Source organism: Oxyura jamaicensis, chromosome 7 (assembly GCF_011077185.1).
Source record: "Oxyura jamaicensis isolate SHBP4307 breed ruddy duck chromosome 7, BPBGC_Ojam_1.0, whole genome shotgun sequence".
In the NCBI taxonomy this organism is placed as follows: domain Eukaryota; kingdom Metazoa; phylum Chordata; class Aves; order Anseriformes; family Anatidae; genus Oxyura; species Oxyura jamaicensis.
The window spans coordinates 22300439-22318851 of NC_048899.1; the positions used below are offsets into that span (position 1 = coordinate 22300439).

The following is an 18413-nucleotide window of genomic DNA, read 5'->3' on the forward strand; positions in this document are numbered from 1 at the left end:
AAAAAAAAAAAAAAGCCTTTTTCCTTATAGGAGAAGAAGTGATTATGGTGAATTGTGTAGGAGTTGGAGAGTACATGACTCATTATTCGTTATTGTAGTGCAGCAGGGAGGCAGAGCTAAAGAGAAAGCAGAAAAGACAAAAGCTGTGCTTCCTAAACCAACAGTTTACATGGCTGTCTGTGGATATTGTTTGCTCAAGGGCCATTTTGCACCTTTTTGCCATGCTGTCATTTGGAGAAACTGACAAAATCTCCCCCCCTTTTTTTTTAGAACATACATGCAACTTATGTTCTAGGTTAAAATGCAACAGAAATTATACAGAAATTGTTAAAACCATATCCCAGGGCCCAAGAATGCACTAAGGACATATTGAATATGGAGCATGAGAACATTGCTCTGAGATCATTAAAAGACCTTTTTAAAGGGCACTGATCGATCACTGCCTTCCCAACAAACAGTTCCTTTTAACAAAACATTTTTCCAGGTTGTAGCTAGACTAAAAAAACATCTTTTTAACTGCATTCATGTCCACTTCCTACTTCCCTGTGCTGCTCCAGAGGAGTCCAAAGACATTGTGTGCACAGTCCTATGACAAGATCAGGCCTCAGACCTTCCAGACAATTAAAAAAAAAAAAAAAGTCAGCAGAAACAGAATGTAAAAGGATCTCCTCAGACATGCGTGCACATTCCACTGCTGCGTGCAGTGCATGCGTGCACATTCCACTATCTGAGGAAGAAAGTGACCTATTACTTACAAGCAAGGAAGAAAAAAAAAAAAAAAAAAGAACAACAATGTAAAGAACTAAATATTTTTATCTCGTGATGCTGCAATTTTGTCATGCACATCATGCAGTTTTCTCTAATACTGGTGAATGGTCTGGTAAAAATAAGTGAGATTCTACTAATAGATTGTGAAAATTTCACTGAAATATTTTGTAGGTACAAACGTCCTCATGTTGTGATTGTGACCCACAACATTATGCAAAGTTCAGAGCAGAACAAATTCAACCTTTCTCTGCTCGCACATCTTCCATGAACATAGATAGCTTTTTATTATGGAATTAGTTGTTTTATGTCAATTTCACTTATTGGAATTTTATGGGGTGAGATACTTGGAAATGTTAGCTCCCACAAATTTTGAACAGGTTTCTTTTCAGTGAAGTTCAGAGCAAACTTGGACTTCAAAACCCAAAACAACAAAATACCGTGGTTTTCAGCCAACACTGTGTGGTAACTTCTCTGCTTTCATTATTTCATTACTCTTCATGTGAACCTTCAAAGTGATTTTGCTAAAATGTCCAGCAGCGTCATTCACAAATCTGTGAAGCGAATCCCCCTCTCATGAACATTGAACACCTGGGAAGTGGCAGGAGACCCTCCAAAAGGGACCAAACTGGGCAACTGCCTAGGCAATAGTGAAAGCACAGCTCAAGAGAAAAAAAGTGAGATTTTGAGGAATATTTTAAGACATAGGTAAAAGCAGACAAAACTAGATGAGAGGTATTACAGAAAGACATGCCTTGGAAATGACAAAGGAACAAGCTAGAGTATGTAGTGAAAGAATTCTGTGCTTGTAAAGGCAAAATGGCTCTTTCTAAGAGACCTTTTCATAGACAGCTACAGCTGTACACATCTGACATTACAGGCACAGACTAACCCAGATCTCTCTCAGTCTTTTTACTTCAACAGTTTATATTCTGCTCCTCTAAGCATAATCAACATTGTCACTGGGAGCACGAGGTAGATCAGACCATCAGGATGAACAGAGCACCCAAGGGAAGCAGGGGCAAGGAGGCTTGGAGCAGGGGATCTGTACTGATGGGACAACAAATTATTTTCAGTAGGCTGTAGCTTCCTGGCAGCCAGTGGTAGGGGAGACCTTGGTCAGTGTTCCTGTCCAGCCAAGCAGAATTAGTAGTTGACTTTCTTCTATGCAGGGGCAAGGCTGAAGCGAGGCCAGCAGGTTAATATGATTAATGTTCTTTCAGTCCTGTGTGCTGCTAGGTCCTATTAATTTGCAGGTAAATAACGTCAGTGGCAGACAGGTCCACTATTATGTTATTTCTACAAAAACAACCAGTTCTGAGGCTGAAAAACCTACTTACCTGCTCTGGAGCCACTCTGATTTTTACTAAATAATAAATGGAGATTAGAGATCAATCACAATGACTTTTTTCATACATAAACCCTAACTGTACATAATCAAAATTTCAAGAAAATGATTTAATTCACTGTCACAACCTAGAAGAAATCAAAAAACAAGTAACAACTAAGCTACCTGTGTTCAAAAGAGAACAATGAAACACTCTCAGATTTCTCTTTTTTTGGTCAGCAGGACATCTACTATCAAAATTAATCTTCATGAATATTGCTTCTCTACAAAGCATCTCTACAAGCACACTAAATTTTCAAATTAATTTTTGGTTTATTAAGTTTAAATCATCAGCTTCTGCATCATATTCAGTGTTGTTCTAGTGATGTTTATTTCCTAATTTAGCTTGAAGTCTTTTGTGGCTTTTGGTAATCAGTCCACATAATCTAAATGTTATCAAAGGTGTCAGAACGCATACTCTCATGTACATGATTTATATACTAGATACCATGTTTTATGTGTCTTGGGAGACATAAAACAAGGCAAACTTGATTTCCCACAAGACATTTTTTTTTTCTCACAATACTTAGGCAGATAAAATGTACAAAGCAAAATCAGCTTGAGCAAAATCTTGACTTCTCTGAGTCAAGGACCATTTTGCGATTTGCTTCATCAGAGCCAGAATTCATTCCTGATTCACTCCTGGGCCTGCACCTACCAATCCTATCTCCAGCCATCTTCCTGTTACAGCTGCTTCTCAAACCAGGCCACCATAACGCCCACAGCAGTTCTGCAATCCTGCTGCAAAGATCCTGGATATGCAGCTGACCACCCATAGCAAGGACAACAGTGGAACAGTCATTTTTCACTCTTAGCTAATATGGCAAGTATAAACAAAAGATCTTAGTCTGAGTGCACTTAGTGTCAATTCTTTTGTATATCTATGCAGTTTTTGCATATATTTATAGTCCAAAAGTCTAAGGAGGTCTAAGTAGATGAACTGAGAGCATCTGAAATCTGCAGACACATACAGATCAATCTAAATAGTTTTCATCTTTGATAGAAACATAAAGTACATGTATCCATTTTGTCAGAAGCAATTGAAGCAATTGCAGAGAGCCAGAGATAACAACAGGGAGTAGGTTGAGTGCAACTCTCTCTTGATGTGCCCATCTGTTAATGAAAATATGCCTACCTGCTCTCAGTACAGGTACTATACTACCTGTCATTCTACAATCAAATACTTTAGTATCCAGAATCAGTGCTGAATTCCCACTTAAGAATTCCACCACTAATAAAAATAGGACCATATTTATTACAGTAGGAACTTTATCTGTATGCACACTGAATGGTAACGTGCAAAATATGTGATTATAACCAACGGAGATAGGCTTCTTGTTTTGCTTTTAGGAACAATTCCTCCGTCCCTTTATTAATGCGACAATCAGACAAATGACCTGTTCTGTATTAGTGACTGATCTTAAGCTGACAACTCGGTAAAAATGAATTACGTGGAAAAATCATTCGTGCTGAAAATCTGAATGCTAGAGCTCTGCACACAATCCACTTCTGAAGCATTACAAAGCTGTAGCAAAAAGATACAATCTGAAGTATATACTGCAAGTCTCATTATTGGCATTAAGATGAACACTGTGTCTCTTCTGCTCCCACAGAACAGGAATCGCAGTACTTCTATATCTCTTTTTTTTTTTTTTTTTAAACCCTGCTGCTCAGGGAAAGAAAACACTGATCTAGAGAGATGAGGCAAAATTCTGGTCTTGTGGATGTTCTTCCAGGCAGCATTAATCATGATGATATTTTCATGCTTTTAGCAAGATATGTACTTGCAGCATATTTGCACAATGGCTGCCCCAAAATAGGGAAATACAAGTATCAGACAGGCCAAGAAATTTAAATTGGAAATTTTAGTACATATTTAAGTCTGTATTATGACATTTGAATGCTGATAGGCTAAAGTTAAAAAAAATAGCAAAACAGTTTTATGATTTCAAAAAATTAAGCAAAGAAAATTGAATCCTGAATTTCAGATTGAAACAACCCTTAGTTCTTCATACAAGTTGCAGTTTTTGCAATGTTGCTGATACGGTGCTGTTGAAACTTAAATCCTGTCAAAACTAGTCTTTGCTAGAATATTCAGTAACTAGCTATTTACATTTTTAAAACATAAACCCAATTAAATGTCTGCCAAAGAGCTAATTGCATAATACATATTAATTATCTAATTATATGATTTTACCAAGCTTTGCAATTAGCACCTGACTATGTAATTCCATATTTTATAGCTGAAGTCAGTTATGCAATTAGGAAAAAGGTAAATTTTTAGCAAAACACATCACAATGTACACTGGGTAAGAATAAGACAGTGACATTTGTGAGTCACATCCACTGTTTCCAGATGGAAAAGTGCCTAGCTGTGCTGTGAAACAAATGGACATGCTATTAACAGCAACCGGATTATTAAAATTTACAATCCCTTCAACCCTTTTTAAGTCACTCAGTATTTCTAGATTCAGTAATTATATATTTAAAGAGACACTGATCTGATCTCAGAGTGGACATGAAATTTATCTGAGAAAGCTAACCACATTAAGAAGGATTTTACATTGAGTAACTGTTCTGTTACAACACTGAAGCAGCATGATTTGTCTTAAAGAAAAACAGACTCATTGACCAATGAAAGAATTTTGCAATGTTATAAACATTTTAAATTGATGGAAAGATTAGGAGGGAGGTTGGAAGTTATTGTGTTCTGATTTCTATTGATAACATTGTAAAATCAAGTTTTTAGAATAATATTTTCAGTGATATTTCACAAGAGTAACTCCACACATATAGGATAGTGGGGAAAAATAGTACTTGAACATAGTTTTTAAATGACATACTTGTTCAAATTTTGAGATGGGGTTTTAGGTTCCACATAGTCATGTGTGGAACCTAAGATACACATCACAGTAATTCTGTCTGCCACAATGCTAAAGTCTACCCATGTGACTAAGCTAAGTAATTCTCCAGAAAGCCATCCCTTCTTAAAACGACACCTTGTCATCATCAGTAAAAGGACATTTTTCTGGGTAGGCTCCCCCACAAATATCTGTTTCAGGATCACAGAGAAGGGAAGGCAGAGAGTCCTACTTCTTCTAGCAAGTGTTTCTCTAACAATACCAGAAACAACAGTTCTAAGTTGTCCAAGGATATAATCAAGGGACTGAAGACTACAGAAGACAAAAGAGCAAGATTCTAGAAAGAGACTCATGTACAACAGCAATTCTGTGTCACCCACTAATAATGGCTTTGGGGTCACATATCTCAAGTGTAAGTGCAGTCATAACCAGAATAAGTTTGGTATCCAGTAAATAAACAAAAATGCAACTCTTTCAGATACTATCTGAATTATTAGGCCAATATCATAAAGTAGTTCTCACAACTTCTTGCTTACTACGTGAAATCATAAAGGTTGCAAAAGACATCCAAGATCATCTGGTCCAACCATACCCCTACCACCAATATTACCCACTAAACCACGTCCCTAAGCACCATATCCGATTTCCTTCTACTTGGTGATGTTGGATGGTTTCTGCAATATACATCAAGTGTATCTATCTCTCCAATCTGCGACACTCCAGAATGCTTTTGTTCAGCAAGAGATGAGTACATGAGGATTGTAAAGTATAGAAGTGATTATAAATACTAAATCATCAGTCCTAATTGCATTTGCATATTTGAAAAATTAAAGGTAAAAAGAGTTATCTTAAGTTTGTCTGGATCATCTTTGTCTGTAGGACTTGATTCAAGAGCACCATGAAAACTAGCAAATTTCCACTATTGTCTGCTGTGAGAAATGACTACCATTTCTCTTTTTAAAATAACTGATGAGATTGTAATCTCCCATTCACTTTTGCATTCCCCCATCAGGTAGTTTACTCATTAGAATTTGGTTTCAGTATTCTCAGAAGAAAGAGACAATGTAATACTCAGAAAAATAATCTCTCACCTTCTAAATCTTCCTTTTCAAAATGAGTTTTGAGGATGGAGCGAGTTCCACCTCTATCCACAACAGCCTCTTCATCATTTCTCTGCAAAACAGAAAAAAAGAACAGATAAGCCATTTCTCATTTGGAATCTACTAGGCAAGATCGAATAGTACTATGAAACAAGGATGTGTTTACTATTTATTTATTTACTCTTCCCACTTGGAAACCAAACATTTTTAAGAATTTATTTTTTATTATTAAAACCTATTCCTTATATATACGTCAGTTTTTACTGAGATATGATTACAGATAGCTTTGACATGAAGAAGCTCTGTTAAAACATGCAAGATAATGAGTAAACTCCAGTTACTGGGAACTAAGAAAAACATGAATCAATAGGACAATGAAAGAAATGAGAAAATAAATGTCTGGCTGAAGCAGCTCTATTCTTTTGCTCTTGAAGAAAGAGACAGTACGTGTATTTTTATTTTTATGATATATCCTGAACCACAAACAGAATTTCCAAATTATTAGCACTAACACTCCTTATACTTTGGCAAAGCTGGAGAATGATATTCAACAGCAATATGATGAGAAAGAAAACATGAAATACCAATGAAAACCAGTGGCTTCACTTACTGATGACTTGCAAAGCTTTTGTTTTACTTTACAACACCAAGCTGTATTGGCAAGGAAGGCAGATAGCATACACTATTAGCATAAAATAGAAAAGCCATTCTTCCTTAGGAATTCACATTTTGTGTTGAATTTTATATTGTGGTCATATATGCACTTTAACTGTATTCTCTACTGCACTGTAAATGTACTATGTGATGAATGTGTTTATTGTCCTCAGACTAAAAAACTATTATAGAAATTATTCATTTCAGTCACTTCAGGCATGAAAAAAAATCACAATTCCCTAAGCATAGATATGTTTTGGGAGCAATCTAGCAACATGGCACTGAATGTTGGGCTGAACAAAATATTGGTTTTCCTTTGAGTATGACATCACCAATTGTAAAAAAAATCCTAAATAAAGCCTATAATTCACCAAGTGATTTAGAATGGTTTCCTTTTACTCCACAGAGTAAATGATAATGAAGAAAAAATGATCAATTATACAAAAATTACAGTTAATATACCATTAAAATATATTTTTCATTACTGGAAGGGTTTTAGGAGGTGATATTAGAACTATCACTACATGGTTTCAATATATAAAATTGGTATCTTAAAGAAAATCTGAAGCAAGGGGATTTAAATACCAGGGTTACATGCAAAATATGTATCTATATATAGAATGCAATAGAACATAACAAGAAATTAAACCACATGAGCACCTCTCCTTAAAGAGCAGATGCCCCAGGCAAAAAGATTCTCATCTAGAGCTAGATGTCACGAATTCTAGAGCTAAGTTTTTGTTTCAGACTTCTCTTTTTTTTTTTTTTTTAAAAAAAGATAGCTGTCATGCTGTAGCTATCTTATATAGAAAAATCCTAGGAATGTGTCAGCAGCAAGCATCTGGGCTGTTAAAAAAAAGAGATTGAGAGCATTACAGTGTCTTTACTAGAGTTTTCCAGCAGATAATAGTATTAACTAAAATCTGACAATGAGAAAAGGCTTTGTATTGCAACTGCTTTGTCTTTCCATAATTTAGAATTAGCTAGTAACCTAATAAGATGCATCAGGGCAGTATAATATCACACAATCAATTTGATCATCTTAGGTAAAATTGATGCATTATTTTAAAAATTTAGACATAACTGTGTGTGTGTGTGTGTGCGTGCGCACGTGTGTGTGTGTCATGCTGGCACAATGCCATGTCCTTGGGTGGACAGACAGGCAGGATACCAAAAGCCAGGTATTACAGTCACGTCAGCAGTGCTATTCTAGTGCAAGTCATAGCCACCAGAATTGTACTGATAGAGGCCTTATAGAAGCAATGTTAGAGGAATTTCTGTAATAGGGAGAATATTAAATTTCTCGGTAGTTTAAAGCCTTTACAGATCATATAAGTAAACTAAATACAAACTAATTCATTAATATTTATCAAAATATGCTCATACACTTTGACTTCTCCTTTCCCATGTGTTCAATTTTCAACTTCTGGCAATCTTTTCCTTCCCTGCCTCCTCTTCCTGTAATGTCACAGCAAGTCTCAGCCTTGCCTCATTCTCAGAAGCAAGTTTATTCCATTAATATTACAGGGAAAAACAGCTTAATTGGGAGTTCTGTGTTGTTGCCAATCCACTTGTCAAACTCTGAGCAGTCCAATTAAACAGGCCTTGCACTGCGCACTCTCACTTCCCAGGGAGCGGTATGAAAGCCACCTTGCATTCAGCAGTAAAAAAAGTCACACTGCATTTAGTCCAGAAGTAATTTCTGTGATTCCTGTGCTGCCTCCTTGGAAGACAGGATAAGGGAGAGAAGGACTCAAGAGTAGTTTAGCACAACTAGATCTTAATCTCATTTTAAGGTAAGCACCACAGCAATCCAAGTAATAACAGTGGCAGATCCCCTCCACTTTCACATGATGATTAACTTCAGTTGGTAATGCTCTGCTTTCTATTAGGATGTCATGAAAACTATGAAATTATTAAATGTTGCAATAAGAAACTCAAAGTATAGGCAAAAATAACCATAACAGTCATGGAAGATAGAATTCATGCTCTGAGTGATTTTTAATGTAACAAGCAGCCACCAACCTCCACGCTAACATCCTCAAAGAGTATATTAAAGCCATGACTCCATTGCAGTTTTGCCCACCAGTTTCAGTGTGATCAGAGCAGGGCATGAAGACTAAATGTTTTTCACAGCCATGCCACATTTATACCAGAATTCTGCTGCTTCTTCCTTTCACCCCATTAGCAGATGATGAAGGTCAGAAATGTTATATGGTGCATAAATCTGCTAGGACTTTGGTGTTTAAACCATACTGACATACTGGAGCAGTCTGCAAACAAATTTATGGACACACTGACCAGGTATGAGTCCTTGGAACTGTCCATTATTGCAATGAGTTGCTCGCTGAATCCAGTGAACACTGTGGTCTACTGTTAAAGCATGGGAGAGGGATCCAGGAATTCCCCAAGCGCTAATCCTGGATCTGCTACTGACTTGCTGTGTTGGCAAAGTCACTTAATCTCTGTGCCTCAGCTTCCCCATCTGTAAAATAGGGATAATAATACTTACTTATCTACCTTCCTTACCGGACTGCTCTGTGCCATAATTAATATTCCCATAGCATTTCAAAACTGAAGTGCTAAATCACTCGATTTAGGAAAGTGCACAATTTACACATGTCAAAATATGATAGGAAACAACAGATTGATTTAAAAACCAACTTTTAGGCATTTTTTGTTGTTGTTCACGTAAAACCAATTTGTATTAATACTTTGCAATAGTTCTACAGTGCACAGCTATGACATCTGACTGGACAAAGGTTACATCATAAATAGATTTACCAGGCTCACTTTCTGTTGGCCTAATTCAAGAGTAATGCTACTGAAGCCTGTGGAACTACATTTCTCTGAATCTGTAATCAGCGTGTAATATATTTATATAAACAGGCTAACATTTTTCTCTTTTTAATTATAATATATCTGTGTTATCACACAATGGTTTACCTAAAACTTGGAGACAAAACTATTTCCTTGAAACAGTAAGATATCAGCAAACACACACAGTAGAACAAATAACCTATCTAGTAAAAAGAGTAAGAAAAAGCTGAGGCTTTCATGTGGAAACCACAAGCTCCTTAGAGACCAGGGCTCAGCAACCCTACTCAGTCCAGGATTTCACCTCGTACATTTTCCAGATGAACGCTGAAAAGACCTTCACCACTCAGCATCTTCCACTGCACATATTTCACAGGAAAAAAAATCTAATGAAAAAGCCTTATAAATACAGCCAACAGAGAAAAACAGACAACAGTAATCTTCTCCATCATTACAGTGCAAATGCACAGTTTTATATGGAAACGTATTTGAACTTACTTATACTTGAATAAAATTAAAAGGAAATAAACTGCCTTAAAAAACATTTGGCTTTTTTTTTTTTTCTACATAGTCATGAAGAGTGACGGTCATCAGGAGTTCTAGAATACAGATATGAACCCTTAATTCAACAACGTGTATAACAAAGTATGAAGTGTCAACTCATAGCAACAGTTGCAGGAGAGGTATATTGGTTAGGAGAAATAAAAAGGCTCATGGTTTAGAAACCCAAAACAAATGTCTGAAGTGCCCTTTCCACCTATGTATTGACAGGCTCACTACCAAAGCTGGCAAAATGACTTCCTGGAGAGCCTTCCAAACTGACTCTCTTTAAGTCTGATGCAGCCCTAGCTGCTATTCATCATATGCTGCCACGAGATTGATCCTTAAACCTGGCGCCTGCCAGGAATGTGGATGGCCCTTCTACACCACAGATCAATTTAATTAACGGAGAAACTACTCATTTAGAAAAGCAAAGAAACATCATTTTTTTAACAGATGTTTGCAGGTGTTTTTTAGTTACAGCACTTATAAATTGTACATGCTTTCAATACGCACTAATATCTCTGTTACAAGACAGAAGACTGAATGGAAGAGAGAAGTAACTCCTTCCAAAGGTGTATCCATACAAAGGCACATGACAAACATTTTAAAATATGTTATTTGCTAAGCCAGATGCATACACATGTAGCATTCGGGATATTTTTGGAAGATGGAGTTCCATCATCCCAATATATGTTCCTTATATTCTGGATGACAAGAAAGTAGATTAAAGTCTTAGTGACAATACACAGATTTATTTTATTTATTTACTAAAAAAAGAAAACCAAATACATGATCTTAAAAGACACTGTTTCATAGATCATAGAATCTGGATGCTGCACAAACATTTACTATTATCTTATTTACTGTAGCAATCAGCACAGATGACAGTTTAACAATAAATATACATGACAATTAAAAAGAAATGTTAAATAGTCTCAATGAATATGTCTTGCTGCCCTTCCCTTAGTACTCTGCTCTAATGGTATATTTGGTGCTAATATTTTAGATGGATGAGTCAAAATGGATAGCACAAAAAAAAACAATCATTTTACATGGAAAATCAGAAATCATTTATTTTCTTTATCCTACATTTTCTTCACATATGGCTACTTTCATTTCCCTTCTCTGATTTTTGGTCACTCTTTTCAATAAATTGGATTATTACTTTTTTAAACAGTAATCAGGAGTCAGCTACAAAGAGTATTAATATTCCAGAAAATAGTTTGGGATTTTCAAACCTTCAGGTAAAATCCTCTCTGTTTTTAATTACATTCTTAATACTTAATACACTCCTAGTGCAAATTACAACATAACCAAGAATCCTTTTCAGCATCTTTCTTTCTATAAAATATATGGCAGAGCAGAAGCCATTTTGATTTTTTCCACACTAGAAATTATGCACATGACACACCTGCTGACTCATAAGGAAAATAATCATGATATTAATTACTTCTCCATATTAGCCACTTATTGATGATTAGGCAACCTACATAATTCTCAAATGCCATCTGGAACTAAGGAACGCCTGTCAGAATAAAATATTAAATGCTGCATTCCTATAAAAAATAGAAAGCTGTAATATAGAATAATTTTAGTTACTTTGTGTATCAATATTTACATACTTTGGAGAAGAAACTTTAATATACTAATTTTATCAACAATCTAGTAATAGAAATTGTGTTCACCTTTTAAATGGTCTGTAATGAGACTCTAAACATTTACCCAGACATCACATATACACAGTGATTGCCCTCCCAGTGTGAAGATTCCAGTTTTATATTATTTATATATCTTGTTGTGTTGTAATTATTTCACTCCATAACATTTGTATTTTTAAGAGCATTTTGGTTAAGTAAAGCTTGTCATTTCATAAAGATGGCATTATTGCAGATAAAGAAAAGTGAGTTATTTGAACTCAACAGCTGCCAACAGCATATAGGGAATATCTTGTAAAGACAATTAACCTAAATGGCAAAAAAGCTGTTGGATGTAGATGGATGCCTCACTGCTGGAGAAGGCAAATCACTGGTGACTGCCATGTTCAGCCGTGTCCTTTAAACTGTCCTTGAGCACACAGTCACACAAAATTGATTTAATGCACAATGTGTATGCCCACAGTTTAGATGCTACAATTCTTTTCTCCTTCCAGTATTACTGTTTAATTGCTTATATTACATATAATCACATTTAACAATCTGTTGAAGTGGAAAGGACAGTGAATCTAATCTTTCTGATGAAATATAATTGCTTTTTCCATTCTACTTTCCCCTCTATTCACCTATCGAGAATGATCCATCAAAACACATTTATAATTTAATAAGGTCTTCAGAATTATTTTTAAAAGTCTCTCTTTAACTGTACTGTTGTTTTGTAGGGTTTTTTTGTGTATGTTTTTTTGTATTTTTTGGTGGCAGAATTTTTTCTGCAGCAATTTACTGGTTAACATAAAGCACATCTTTGGTCAGCTTACTCCACATAGTTCAACCTATGCAACACAGTAGAAAGCAATCAGTTTTAGTTTTCATTCCAGATTTGCATCTTCCCCAGGGCTGCATGTCATATGCATAAGAGCATTTTTCTCTTTTTCCTTATTCTTTTCTCTCTTTTTATAGCAAAAGTCACGAACTGTTTAGTATGACTCAATAAAGAAATACCATTTTCTGCAACGCTGCTAAAAATTGCACTGATCGCCACTGGCTCCAAAGAACTGGTTTGCTCTTTACCTGAGACTGAGCACACTTCTAATATAATAATGCTATTCCTGAAACATATAAACACAGATAATCATTTCAGACATTAAATCCAAGCACATACTATTGTTATAAAGCAAACGAGACTAAACACAAGCAGAAAATGCACATACAATTCAAACAAAGCAGTCTTAGAGACAAGTAAATGCTCACATTGCTCACATGTAATTCCTGTGGCTATATACCTTGAAGCACCCTGTGCTGGTTAAGTACCATTATGCACAACCGAGCCAACTATGTGCTGATGCATAAAGGAATGCATAATCACTGAAGTATTTCCTTATCATTTAATAAGTAATGTCCCTCCTTAGAATAAACATTTTAGGGAGAAGTAATGCATTTCTTGCATTTGCAAGGCAAATATGTTGCTTTGCTACATGTATTTGTCATATGCCTGTGCAACTGAAGACAAGATTTCTATTTAAAGAGAAAAATAGAGAAAACAATCATCAAGGTAAAATAGTGACCTGCTTTGTTGCAGTGGGACCTAGATGCACCACTTTCTCTGCACTCTCCATCAGAAAACGATTCTACTGTTCTGGTGGCTGCAGCAACAAATCAGGAGGGGAAAAAAAAGGTGGGGGGGGGGAAGCTCCCACTCAACCTGTTACAGCACTGGATATACTAATTAAGCAAGGAACTGTTGGATTCTTTCTGGATTTTGGTACCTGCTTTGAGCACTTGCATTTAATTGCAATTGTACTTGCCATGTTTTGTATGCCTTGGAGTAAAATAATGTGGTTATGTTATTGTGGTTATGTTTTAAATTACGCTGGGAGCCTTACAAAACCTGAACAAGGCACTTAAGGTACTATGTTCCTTTGAACATTTTCAGTCTTCTTAAGATTCCTATAACTTTTCCCCTTCCTTCCTTCCTATCATATTGTATCTGCTGGGTTTGTATTGTATCTGCTAATCTTTATTCAAATGCTAGTCTCTGCAAGACATCTGAATAAATGAAAGGCAGCATTCTTTGCTGCTCATGTAGGAATATAGAGGGAATATAGAAGTTGGGTCACATTTGTATGACTGAGATTTTATTCCCTTTGCTTTGTATTTTTCATTACTGCACTGTCAAAATACTTAAAAGTTATCAAGGCAAGGAACAGCACAGATTTCAAGCTCAGGCAGTTTTCTCCTCCGTGATTATTATTTGAATGTCTTATGTCATCCTAATGCAGTCCCATTAGCAGAAATCCTCTTTTCTCACTTCATAGCAATGGCTATGTCAACTTCGACAAAGAAGTCCAACAGCATGAAGATGGATGTGAAGACTTTATCCAAGGCCTAAATGAGATCTACTTTTAGCTTGTCTGGGCTCCCTCTTGGCTTGAAGCCAGGTGAGGATAGATCCAGGATAACAGTATTATTTAGATGTAGTTAGAAGTTAAATGTGCTAAGTTTAGCCCACTGTGCAATAAGGTATTAGCTCCTGGATAGCAAATGGAAAAAAAAGTAAATTATGTTTATTGCTGGATTCTTAATCAGCGGTAAGATACACTGGGTTTTAAGTTGGATACACTTCCCATCTCAAGGGACCTGCTTTCAGCCTCAGAAAACAGATGTATCTCCAGACTTTTTTCCAAAGAAACAGGGTCAGAGAGAAGAATCATAGAAGTCAATCTTCTTGCAGCAGCTACTCATGTGGAAGTAGCAAATGCAAAGAAAGAAGGTCATGACCAACTTATCAGGATTGTTTCAACAGCAACTACAACACTGAGGAGAGAAAGGACTTTTTCACTTCTTTTACAACCACAAAAGTGCTCTAGTCTGGAATCTATATCCTTTATACACAAATGTATGCCAATCATAGTTCAAAATTTCCACCTCCCCCCCCATTTTATTTTGTAAGTCAGCCTTATCAATAATAAACTGCCTCCCTTTCTCAAAAACATTGGTATAATGCTTAGTGGTTCTTCCTTTCTCAGTCCTACCCACAATATTGTGGCTGTATGCAGTAAACAAACATTCTCTACAACCACAGTACAACCTTTATTAATCAAGGCAGCAGGGAGGATATTCCAGGGCAGAGATATTCTAAACTCAGATTAACTCCATAAAACGTTTGGCACCTAACTGAAATCGCCTGAATCAAAGATTGGGATTGGATCACCCTCAACTCCTCTAATAGTCAATGCAAAATGACCACCACTCCACAAGGAAAAGCAACATGTTAGGTGGCTCGACCATCACTGAAGATAGGCTAAAAATCATCAAGACTGAGGACAGTTTGTTTGGGAATATCTGGAGACAGTAAACCAGATGGACTGTTAGATTGACTGTAACCATTCCTACACAGCCAAACTTATTAGGAAAAAGAAAAAAAAAGCAGCAATGAAAGGGAAAAGGAAAAAAAAAAAAAAAAAAAAAAAAAAGGAAATCCTTAAAAGAAATGTGGCATGATGAAATTGATAATGTGCTCTGAGAAATAATGCGGCAAACAAATAGATTTCAGACACCAACTTTGAAGTTAATTTGAAGTTACTTGTGCATCACTTCTAAATACAAGGGCTGTGCCTGGAAAACCAAAGGAATGAAATACATCACTGGAAAGAGAATTTTCCTATCAAAGACTCACTCAAAATACACTGTAACAGAGGACTAAAAATGAGGGATTTGTACAGTTTAAAAGTCTAGACAGCAAAAGTGCACAAGACATACTTTCAGGAATTTGAAATGTGTTGCCAAAGGTAAGTATGAATTTTAAACAGTAGTTCAGCTGGTCTTCCTGCCTCTCAGAGATGTAAGAATTTGACTCATACAAATTGCTTGTCTGTGGTAATACGGAAGTTTAAAACATCATCGCTTCCATGACCTTGTTATTGTGGATTAGTCAAGATATTCAACAATAAACAAGCTAAAAGTTAGAAACAACTGATAGGACTTTAATAGGGAGCTTTACATCAAAATTACAGAACATAACTTGTTCCATAAAAGGGCCAAGAAATACTCTAAGGTATAAAGTAGGCTCTGAGATGACCATTAATACTCAGATTTGAGTTCTTCTATATGAAAGGAATTTTACTGTTAGAAAATAGCTTTGTAATTTTCATTGTCAATTTTCTCATAAGGCCATTAAATCAGTAGATCCAAATGCAGCCACAAACAGCAAGGGAAGACACAGTAAGCTCAGTCAGAGCTTAGAAGGACACGAGCAAATTTTTCACTTTTGCCTATTTTAGGAATTTGGGAGTCCTTTTGTGGATATAGCTATGATATTTGAAATAGAAAGACTGTCAGGATTGCATTCCTGCTGTGGTAGGGAAACCTTTCCAAAGCAAAAAATTTTTTCAACCCTTCTAAAAGGTATAGTATTTACCTGCTTGTTTACGTATTTGCTAGATTACTAATATCACATTATATTTAACCTTTCAAACTACTCCTTGACCTAGATGTCTCCAGTATTCAGTATTTTGAGAATACAACAGAACAGAAATGACTAAATATTAAGTTTTACTGGCACAACAAAAGTAATGAAATTTTTGAATTACATATGATTATTTGTATTTCATTACACTGCTCTAAAATAAAAACACTTACAAACACAATGATGAAAAAGAATACCCCGCAGATGCTCTTCATACCCTTCCTTGCCAAGACAACACTATCTTCTTTTATTAAAGAATGGATTTATTTATTGTTATGTGGTGAACACACTCAAAAAAGAAAATCTTTATCATTTGAACTTGATGCTGCAAGCTACTCAGACCACTCTTTCATTTAATACAAGGTTGTACCAGGCTTAGTACACCAGGTCCCTTTCTTGGCACGATTTCAATGCAGATACTGAACAAATAATCACTCAATCTGTATTTGGTCTTATAAGTATCCTTGCTTACAACTGCAGCTTTTTTTAAAAAATTAGTATTGTTATTAAATATGTATGTGTTTACATGTGGAAAAGAAGAATAGCATCTGTGGGCTCCGTTGACATACATGGTGCAAATATATGTATGATGTGATAGTGATCTGAAATAAATTACTTATAACTATTTTAATAGTCATATAACTCAAAAGACAAGTTATAGTTTAGAGGTATATAAGCAATAAATAGCGTAAGGGTTAAGGCTGCATAGCAACCCAGGTGAGTAAGATGCAAACACACACCTGCCCTGTTATTAATGGATTATACTTACTTCTAGAGACTACAGAAGACTTTTGAGGACGAGTTTCAATGAAGACAGGGTATAGTAAGAGAAAATGCACAAATCTATACAAGAGAAATAGACAACTCAGAAATCAAAGGCCAGCAGAGCAAACACTAAATTCAAATTTGTGACAGAATCTCTCTCCTGGAGGGAAAGGATGGAAGCTGTAAAGCATTTAAAATAAAGACTAAGTTTGCGTTTGAGAAGATGAGTAAACAGACTTTAAAAAAGCAAGTGATGTAGGCAGAGAAATAAGTTAAGATGATATTAACACCACTAATCAAATGAAGCAAAGCTGTGAGTACTGAAGTCAGACAGAAAGATGAGATCATAACAGTCATGGTGCTGAGATGAGCAGGCCTTCAATGTGATTTATGGCTACAAGGACAAATAGGAACTGTCAGACCTCAGAGCTGCATAGAGAAAGAAGAGTGCATCAGGAAAGAAAAGAAAATCCAGGAATTGTTTCTGACATTATTGTACTCAGATGATCGCTGAAGACCAAGAAAATTTTCTGAGAGAGGTTGAATTTAACCAGAGTGGTGGAAGACCACTAAAAAATATAGCAGTGATGTCTTCATAAAGATTATGCTTATGGCTACGTTATCCAAAGTTAAGTTGTGGAGGAAGATGAAAAGGCTGAGGATGGATTCCTGAGAGATCTAAACACACACATACGTACACAAAAAGGAGGAGATGTAGAGGAAGACCTACCTAACAAGGAACAGGTCTGAAAAGAGAATCAACAGGGACAAAATGACAAATGCCTAACAACAAAATTTAGTGAAGAGTACAGCATATAAACTGAGAGAGATGACAGATGGAGTGGAGGAGAATAAAGGACTAGCCTGGAAATCTTCCAGGACGAAGTCAAGTGGAACATTAGTAAGATAAATTTCAGTGCAAAAGAAAAACCAGAAGTGAGCAGTTCTAGAAAGGCAGCAGAAGACAAGAAATGAAGACAGTTGTACAAAGCATACCTTAGTATGCGGTAAAGGGGGATGAAAGAGACCAAGAGATAGGAAATTAATCTGGGGAAAAGAAACTACTGAAGTTTAGGGTTGTTTTGTTTGTTGGTGTCTTTACTATGGAGAGATTTGGGCATATTTCTTGTGTAAAGAAAGGAATTCACGGTGAGAGATACAATTTAAAAAGAACTGCACAAGGTGGGCATGGACAGATCATGGGAACAGGTTTAAAGACTACGAAAAAAAAAAAAAAAAAAAAAAAAAAGAACATCTGAACATCTGTTTCAGATGAAAAGGAAGAAGCTTGAATTTTGTCCTTGGTTGATTAGTCTTTAAAAGTTCACATGGAAACAAGGGGAGTCAGATAAACTAAATGGAGAACTATAAAATTAGTAAAAAATACAAAACAGAGAAAACTGC

General features: G+C 35.9%; 1 protein-coding gene across 8 annotated transcripts in view; it reads right to left on the reverse strand.

Annotated features, from left to right (window-relative positions):
* The window catches only part of SLC4A10 (solute carrier family 4 member 10), a 156521-nt gene that overhangs the window by 89845 nt on the left and 48263 nt on the right, over window positions 1-18413 (reverse strand). For 6 of the 8 annotated variants that reach the window (XR_004752296.1, XR_004752297.1, XM_035331526.1 and 3 more), the window contains one exon: window positions 6105-6186. Coding sequence is in view for 5 of the 8 variants with exons in the window: in XM_035331526.1 (XP_035187417.1) it covers window positions 6105-6186 (82 nt within the window). In the remaining 3 variants the exon portion in view is untranslated. Of the gene's footprint in view, window positions 1-6104; window positions 6187-9068; window positions 9253-18413 lie in introns of those variants that run through there. The other 2 variants (XM_035331528.1, XM_035331527.1) reach the window with 1 other exon arrangement.